This window comes from Amaranthus tricolor, chromosome 1 (genome assembly GCF_026212465.1).
Source record: "Amaranthus tricolor cultivar Red isolate AtriRed21 chromosome 1, ASM2621246v1, whole genome shotgun sequence".
Lineage (NCBI taxonomy): Eukaryota > Viridiplantae > Streptophyta > Magnoliopsida > Caryophyllales > Amaranthaceae > Amaranthus > Amaranthus tricolor.
In genome coordinates, this window is record NC_080047.1 from 6,439,722 (window position 1) to 6,449,519 (window position 9,798).

At 29.5% G+C, this 9,798-nt stretch overlaps 1 protein-coding gene across 1 annotated transcript; it reads right to left on the reverse strand.

Annotated features, from left to right (window-relative positions):
* Positions 1-4,159: 4,159 nt before the first annotated feature.
* LOC130812671 (ferredoxin, root R-B1-like) lies at positions 4,160-8,069 on the reverse strand. The gene is made up of 2 exons (XM_057678227.1): positions 7,854-8,069; positions 4,160-4,770 (listed from the first exon to the last, which is right to left on the reverse strand). Exon 2 carries the CDS (start codon positions 4,760-4,762, stop codon positions 4,310-4,312), a length of 453 nt encoding a protein of 150 aa, XP_057534210.1. The 5' UTR covers positions 4,763-4,770; positions 7,854-8,069; the 3' UTR covers positions 4,160-4,309.
* Between the last annotated feature and the right edge of the window lie 1,729 nt (positions 8,070-9,798).

Here is a 9,798-nt window from a genome sequence, read left to right on the forward strand (position 1 = left end):
TATATAATTAAAATGTTAGATTTTTAGAAAGAATCATATTAGTAAGATGAGAGTAGTGAAAATGTGAAAGCTTCAATGAATGACTGGACATACCTTAAAGGATAAAAAAAATGTATTTAGGATTTGCAAATATTGAGGAGACGATGAAAGGGAGTCGTTGAAGATGGTTTGGGTATCTGCAAAGACAACGTGTTAGCGAATCGGTAGAAAATTAAAATGAACAAAGAAGAATCCATGTGATCTACCAATGGAACTGATATATTTGTTCACATAACCGAACCATCTTTTTGGATTAAGACAATGGCATTGTTGTTGCTAATAATTGTTTTGACTAATGAATTCTCCTTAATAAACATTATAGTCATGTGAGATCTTGTTAGATTTGTAATTGTGATTTCAGTCAATTAGATTGTTTTAGTTTTACTCAATAATATAATTAGAGATATTTAAACATTTATAATTGTATTATTTTGTTTAGAATGTTGGAACTAGTCATGTCCTACAAATTGGACTTTTAATAACACCTTTAACAAAACTACAAAATAATTTTAACAAATTAAAAAGTTATAAAATAATTAATTTCAAAGCAAAAAAAAAACTACAAAATAATTAGCACTAAAAATTTATTCCGCAATCTAATGGCAATTGCCTACCATGGCCTATGTTCATGCATAGAAATATCTATTCACTTGAGACAAAATTGGTACAAAATTAGACTATAATTTAAAAACATACAAACAAAGATAAGTAAATAATAATCTATATTATTATGAGGTATTTGACTTTTATTGTTGACTAGTTTAATTGATTTATTTAAATATCTAATAGCACTGACTTTTTTGTTAGTTGTTAAATCAATTATAATAAAAATATTAAAAAAAAAGTTTTTTTACTAAAAAGTCATATGTATAAATGCTCTATTTGTACCATTAAAAAGCTAAAATTAAAATACAACTTTTAATCCTTAAAATGTCATAATTAGTGGTATAAATGTACTTTTATAGTAGTATACTAGTATCCATCTGTTTCCATTTAGAAGAGTGATTATTGATTTGAGTGTGAAAGTGAAGGGTATGTTATGTAGAATGAGAATCTATCATGATCTATAGCAAATAGCAGCAAATTAGCAATGATGATAAGACAATTAATAAATCATGTATGAGATTGTCACACTATGAGATAAGTTTATATAATTAATTAATTTTTTAATTTATCATTTTAAAATTATAAATGACAAATTTAAGATTATAAATAATCACTTTAAGATGATAAGTCTATATTCAATAAACCCAATAAAAATAATTTTATCATCGTGAAACTGTCTCATGAAAAATTGTAGAAAAACTATAGTGAATAAGGAGATTCACAATGTGAAAATTTGAAATTTTTAAGTCAAAAAATCAAAAAAAATAAACCAAATAATCCAACTTTCAAACTTATTCTAAAAGTAAGCGTAAAATTTTCAAACCTGAGGTTTGGGGCTGTTCGCAGTTACTAACTACGAACAGGTTAAAAAAGAAAAAATAGTTGTTCGCAGTTAGTAACTACGAACAGCTATTTTGACCTGTTTTGACGTGTTCGCAGTTAGTAACTGCGAACAGCATGCTCCACAAAAACAGGTCAAAATAGTTGTTCGCAGTTACTAACTGCGAACAACTATTTTGTCTTTTTTAATCTGTTCGTAGTTAGTAACTACGAACAGCCCCAAATCTCATGTTTGAGAATTTCACGCTTACTTTTGAAATAAGTTTGAAAGTTGGATTATTTAATTTATTTTTTTTGATTTTTTGACAAAGATTTCAAATTTTCTCACAATGTGATATTGGCCCATTATGACCATCATATATTTATGGGCCCGTTGGTTGCCGACAATCTTCGTTCAATGAAAACAAATTTGATTAAGATAGCAAGTTTGTTGTTTTCATTTTGTATTGTTTTTCTTTGTTGTTCGTGTAGATTTGAGGTTATCCTTTTCTTTTTTCCAATTAATATTTTTAATTTTAAAATGAGAATGAAAAAGAAACTAATTATGAGTCTAAGTTATAATTCTAAAAAATTATTTTGTATTTGAGAATTTTTTTTAATTGTAGAACACATATCACTAGGAATAACAGACGAGTAAAATTATGAGTTTCACACTGCATCTGGCATAATTGGGACAGATATTAGTATAAATTGAGTGGATAGTGAGTGGATATGGGTATGAAAAGCTTTACCCATCATGGATTCATAGGTAATGAGTAAGTGGGGGTATGAGATCTTACCCGCTCTACACCCGCTCGCCTCATTTCTACAATAATCTACTTTATATTAATGTTGTATATTTGTATTAAAAATCTATTGACAAAAAAAATTAAGCATATTAATTTTTTTGTTACGTATGGCTTAAATAAAATAGATGTATTATTAATTTTGTAAAGATTTATGATGAGTATATTACCTCAACCGTTTGCTCATTTGTCTCTCCCTAAATACCATTTTCCAAATAAGATTGTTTAATTCTTATGAGCCCTCTTTCCTTGTCTACTGTTTATATCAGCCAATAATAAATACCACTTTTCAATTTATTTGATGGGAGCCACATTATTTAACATTTGAAGTATTTTTCTGTGCCTTTAAGTTGGCATCTAAGAAAAAAATGTAGTGTTATTAAGGAAAATGTGAGTATTTAATAATAAATAAAGATAAAAGCTAAATTATTTGGATGAAATTAATAGAGGGTAAATTATAAAGGGGTAGATTTGTTTTTAAATATAAAAATAATGTAATGAAACAACCGAAAATGAAAATTAGTCATATTGAAAGGTATAAAGAGAACATCTTTTGTAATTTAATGAACTTTTTTGAATTATATAGAAATTAAAATACATTTCAATGCTAATAAAGAAGATTTATAGTGTTTTTGATATTAGTCAAATCTCCGTATTATAAGTTATTCTCTTTTATTCTAATTAGTTAATGTCTTATTTTTACTTTAGCAATTGTATTATTTTTTTAATCTTTTCACCTTATTTATACTGAAAATTTAAAAGGATTAAGACAAATTATCAACAAAATGAACCAAATAAAATAAGTTTTAACTTAATTTCGAAAGTAAGCGTGAAATTCTCAAACCTGTAGTTTTAGGCTGTTCGCAGTTAGTAACTGCAAACAGGTCAAAAAAAAACACAAGAACTGTAGTTTTGGAAATAAGTTAAAACTTATCTTATTTGGTTCATTTTGTTAATAATTTGTAATCATTTCAAATTTTCACTTATACTCTTATTAGATCTAGTTATTTACACAATTGTCATTATATTATCACTTTTTCCTTACCTTTTCACTTGCTTATTCCTCTCATGTAGTCCACATAATCTCCCTCCATTTTTATAAAAAAAATTGGTACATTATCAAATACAACATTTAATTCCAATAAGAGAAACTATTGAGTACAACTAAAACCAAAAAACACAAAAAAAGCCAATTGTTTTGGGCTTGGTCCAAGGCCTAAATCAAGCATGAGCATTGCATAAATCAGGTACTAGGCCCAAATGATTTAGCCTAATAGGATTGCTATATTTTTATACACATTCTCAAATGAGACGATATTGTAGTGAGACTATCTATTGAGCTAATCCAATGTACATTTACTTTTAATTTAATCACTTACAATCTTAAAATGATCGCTTATAATTTTAAAGTGATAACTTTTTAGTCTTAAAGTGATAACATTACTTATAATCTTAAAGTAATCTTAAAATAATCACGTAGAAAAATTAGTTAATCATATGCGATAGGTTATATTTTTATTAAGAAAATTATTTTGCAATCAAATAAAGTTTTGCAATCGGGGGTTAGAAATCTCTATACCCACAAGCAAAGGGAGAGAGAATTAATTTTTTGCAGTGAGAATAAAACTCCTGAATTAACTTTCAACCACTACACAAAACCCATCAGGTGGAAAAAAAAATATTCTAAAAGAAACATTTTTTCTCTCAAAAACGCCATAAATTTTCAAATTCAGAGAACCATCACTGATGGTCATTTATATAGAAAGCATCTCCATTTACGAGCAAAAAAAGAGACGGAAAGAGCATATTAATCATTCATTTTCGCTTGCCTCAGACTCGATAACATGAAACCGAGAGCTAAAACGTGCGAAAAATGTAGAGAAACTGAATAATGTAAGAACAAACCACAAGATTTAATAAGGCAGATAAAGATTCATAACATATGGGATATGACCATCAGCATTCAGCAGCACTCAACAATCTGATCTCTAAATTCTTCACATCCACTAAATTAAAGGAACTTTCACCTCATCAATACCTTAGTAAAGATCACCCTCTTTGTGGGTATGAATTACACAATCGGATCGCGGGTAAGAAACACATGTGAGCAAATAACCATTCTCGAGTTGGTTGTCATCGAGGAAGGATCCGTCTGACTGATCAACTGTTCCAGATTCGAGCTTTCCAGCACAGGTTGAGCAAGCACCTGCCCTACATGAGTATGGCAGATCAATCCCAGCTTCCTCGGCTGCATCAAGGATGTAACAATCGTCTGAGGCATCAAACTCGTTCAACTCCCCATTCGGTCCAATCAACTTGATCTTGTGTACTACCATTGCTGTAGTTTTGAAGGAGCATGATGATTTCAACCCAAATGATTTGGTGATGCTTTTAACTGAGCCCAAAGATACAGGGCATTTGACCATGGGGGCTGTAGTTGTCTTCGGGATAGTCCTCACCATGCATTGCGTAGGGATTGTCATAGTCGACATGTTTTGGCCTAATATAAAAAAAATTACATGTATTAGAATTCACAAGATATCACAAAATAAATAGATTCTTAAGTTATAATTATACAATAGAGAATGAAAAGCGTAAATGAGAAGTTGAAACTATATGGTTTTCCTCAAACAAAACTCTACATCAACAACAATGCCAGAGACTTAATCCAAAAGATTGGGATAGGTCATAGGCAACATGAACCAATACATCAAATGACCACATGCATCCTTTTTTATTCATTCCGATTCCGATGTTCTATCATCTTAATGTGTATAGGTCCTTTATATCCTTTTCTACTTCCGCACTCCAAGTCATCTTTGGTTTTCCTCGCTTCTTTTGATGTCCTCCGAGCTCAACTTTCTATTTTCTTTACCAGTTCGTTAATATCTTGTCTTTGCACAAGTCCAAATAATACTAAACGATTTTCTTTTATCTTTTCCTCAACATTTGCAACTCTTAGACCTTTCTTATATCATTGATTCGACTTCTATCCCTCAATGTATGTCCATTAATCCATCAAAACATTTGCATTTTCACTACTTCTATCTTCCTACTATGATCCTTTTTAAAACCTAACATTTTGATCCATATAGTAGCCCCCGTCTAATAATCATTTGATAAAACTTTCTCTTTAACTTTAACAACACACCTCGATCACATAATCTAGTAATGATCAACCAAAACTCTAGTTCGGTAAAACTACAAGAGCTTTGGCAAAAGATACAAGTGAACACAGATAATGCTTATACAGTTATAAGCAGGAGTGAAAGTTAGATCTACGATTTATTTTTTTCATTGAATCGAAGTCGAACATAGCAAATTTCGGTTTTCAATTTTAAAACCAAATCCAAACTATACTTTTAACAGACCAAACTGCACAAAACCATATTTTTTAGCAAAAAACCAAGCAACAATTTAGCTTCTTTTGAAGTGTATACTTTTAAACAGACCAAACTAGTACTCTGTTATTTACAAGACTCAAAAGATCCAAATACAGCCATTTTAGGTCTTGACAAAAACAAGAGGCCAAAAGGTTTATCAATTCTTGTATTTGGCTTTGAGCGAGGTTCTGCAATTGTCAAAAATAAGTAGAAACTCAAATTAAATGATAACGAACATGTTGGAACAAGGGAATTTAGTTTAGGATCCGCTAACCAATAACCAATACTAATTTGTTTTTTTTTCAAGCTGCACATTTCTAGCTTCTACTTTCTTTCTTTATCTAATTCAAGGTTCATCTTTACCTAACACATCTTGCTATATCATCTCATTGTTAACTTTTCAAGAAAATTAGGCTTTGTGAAATATGTAGATTTAAAATGAAAGAAACCACCAAAATCCCAATGAGCGTTAAAGAGGGGATATAGACTGAAAGAGGAGATAAAAGAGAACGAAAATAAGCAGTAATGGAAATGAAAAGAGTTAAGGTACGCGGCTATTTTAATTAGAAAGGATTGAGTATGGGCTGAAGTCTTTGGGTCTACTTGATTATTTCGATCTTTTTCGATTATTTGGTTTACAAACTTTCAAACCAAAATATTTGGGTTATATTTTTTCAAACCAAACTATAAAAAGTCAAACCAAATTCTAATTCAGTTTGGACTGATTTTAACAGAGAGCCATGCTCACACTACTTGGTTGTTCTGGCTCCTACTTATCACTTTCCATGTATGTGTTATATACACAAGTCACAACAGATTCAGAGTTGCACTTTACCAGTGCTCATGTCACATCTATTTACAAAGAATAGAGTGCACAACTGTTATAAGAACTCGCAAAATTGGGAGGAAAAGGCTGTGAACTTATAGCTGGTCTAACAAAAAGATGTATTACTTTTCAACATCCACTTGTTCGACCAAATTGTCTACCTTCCTTGTAAACCATTCACTTCCTAAAAGTCTTCCGCCTACTTTCTCTTTAAAAAACTTAGATCATCACTTTATAAACTTACTTTCCCGCAAACAAGTTTGCCATATTAAATGAAGAAAATGTCAACACTAACCCATTGAGACAGTGGAATTGTTACCTAATCTAATGTATGAGAATTGGTTTCACAAATCACTTCCTAGTTTTGTTAGATAGCCCAAACGAGTAGTCGCGTAAGGTGTACCACTTGCATCTCCAAATTCCCATGTTTCAGATCACACTTCACAATGAGAATAACAAATTACGGAAAACCGCTAAAAATGAGTCCCTAATTTTTTTATCTTTTACCAGTTAGAATTACTCTGACAACTTGACAAGGCATATGCAAAGCTATGCTATCAACATTATACCAAAAACCAAATTTTCAATTGGAGGTTCAACACTAATGATTGTATGGCAGAGCCAAAAAATTTATTAAACTCCAAAACCAAAATAAAAAAATTTCGACCTTTCCAACTTCAAACTTAAGAGAAGATTACATGACTATAACTATTATATACTTAAAATTATCCCAAAATATCATGATCACATCATACCCTAATTCTTTCCCTCACACTATATTTCTAGCATATAATTAACCCAACATACTCCATTAAATGCATAATTTTCCAACCAAAAGAAAGCTGCAGATTTTCACAATTTTTAGCTTCAAAACATACAATTAAACAAGTGGGTACTCATAAAACCAACATATAATCTCACATAAAAAAAAACTTTCAACTAAATCAATCACAACCTAATTATAAATATTTGAATCAAAAAAAAAAATTAGTGTGATTCAAATTCACCAATCTCTTGAATTATGGGTCAATAATTCATCTCTTTTCATTTTTGTTTTTATAAAGAATGGTCCTTCAAAACCATAAAACATTAATGTAAAAACATAGATGTTGACCCTATTTTATTCCTTTATCAAAAGGGTCACTTTCAGATTTGAAGCACAAATCCAAAAAGTTCTTTATCATAGCAAAAAAACCCATTAAATCAATTCAAAAACTGTTGAAAAAACAACAAAACAAAAAAAAATAAACAAGATTTAGAGATGTGATGTACAAACAAATCCAAAGTATAAACATACATAAAGATTGTAATTTGATATACATGAAAGTAAATAATAAGCATTAAAAATAATGGAATTAGGGTTTTAGGATTTACCTGATGATAGAGACTTTGAGAAGGAGAGAAAATATCAGTGCGGAGATATCAAGGAGAAATGGGTGCAAGCAGCAAATACAAACCCTTGAACGTGCTACGCTCTTTTTAAAAGCACAGGTCAAGAAGGAGACACCGGACAATCGGCCGCACACAGAATAAAGAGGGTTTAGAGTTTAGATTTAGATGACCCTTCTTGAGTCCAAAAGGTTAATTAGGTGACATTGACAACTATTTCTAATATAATAGTTCCTCCATTTCATAATATTTGCTACTGATAGTGATATTTTTCCGCATAATATGCCACACTCGTATGGAACGGAGGAAGTACATTTATTTTCCAATCATTGGTAGGGAATACTCCCCCTCCAAGCTTAAGTATATCTACCCATTGTCCACTGGGTAGTTTACTCGAGAGAAGTGGCTATTAATGATTAGTTGATAAATAATTATATATGTTTTTGATAGGTGGTTGGTGAAAAATAGATGTATATTAACTTTATATCTTTAATACTACCCCTCTCCTTCCATATTTGTTATGTCTCATTTAAATTGACACACATTGCATTTATTCAAGCTAATTAATCTAGTATAACAAATAATCACTAATTTTAATTAACTCATAATAAATTACACAATTGTATTATTGGAGTTTTCTTCTCATTGTAGTCCCTGGTTTTATATTGACATGATGAACAAAACATGGAATAGTATAGTTTGTTTTGAGTTAATCTATACAAAATATTATTTTAAATAAATGAGTCATTGTTAAGATTATTTTAAATTTTCCTATTTAAAAATTATAAAAAAATAATTTTAATCATTTTTACATTGTAACATATCAAACATTCTTAAGTTCAAACCACTTTTCATTTTCTTGAACTAAACAAACTCACAAATCAATAAAAGAAAAGCCAAATTAGGATTTTGAAAATGACAAATGTAACCAAATTGTTTTTATTTGTTTTTTATTTAACAGCTCGTCTCTTGAGAGACTGTCTCTTTGAGAAATATATCTCAAGCTCAGCTCATTGAAAATTAATGTCTACTTACCGTATTTTTAATGTCTACTTACCGTATTCTTAATGCCTACTTATATTATCCTTAATGCTTACTTACCGTATCCTTAATCCTATTTTCAATATATTAAATGTCTACTTATATCATTCTTAATGCATACTTATAATATTTTAAATATATAATGAGTCGGCCCAACTAAGTATGTGGTCTCTTAAAAAGAGCATCGCTCACAAGAATTTGTGTTTATTTAATTTGCAATAGAAATCAACCTTTCTCTCAAATCTATTCTAAAATAGTAGACTCTATCTTCTATAGTGTAACAAATTCTAACATATGTGTTTGGCAAAAATCTTATAATTCATAGCTAGTGGCTAATTAAAACAAATGATTTAACTGACTAATTTGATTAGTTGGTTATTTAAGAGTCTTTGACTATAGAAGAATCTATAACGTAACCATTTGCTTAATTCTATATTATAATACCAACTTTTGGTTATCAATAAATAATATAAATTAGACGAGTGTTAACTTTGAGAATCCCTAACATGTTTAAATACAAGATGTAGAATGTTATTAGACAAAAAACAAAAGGTAAATTGGTGAATAATCTAAGTAGGTATTATTCTAAACAAACACCCCTTTAAATTTGTATTATTCAAAGTTAATCAAAAGGTGATATTATAGTATAACATTAAGCAAATAATTGTATTATTCGTGCTAATGAGTTATATTAATAATTTACTATTATCTTAATGTCTACAACGATGTTACATTTTTCTTTATTAAAGTCATGCTTGACATGAGTTGTATTATTTTCTTTTCGGTTTTTTACAGAGCTACCACGATGAATGTTTACGTGAATTAAGAAAAATGGAATATTTTAGATGACGAATATATTATTTTATTGAATAATAAATTTGATGGATTA

Excerpts from the sequence above, each read along its gene's own strand:
- LOC130812671 (XM_057678227.1), bottom strand. The coding sequence starts at position 4,762 with ATGTCGACTATGACAATCCCTACGCAATGCATGGTGAGGACTATCCCG.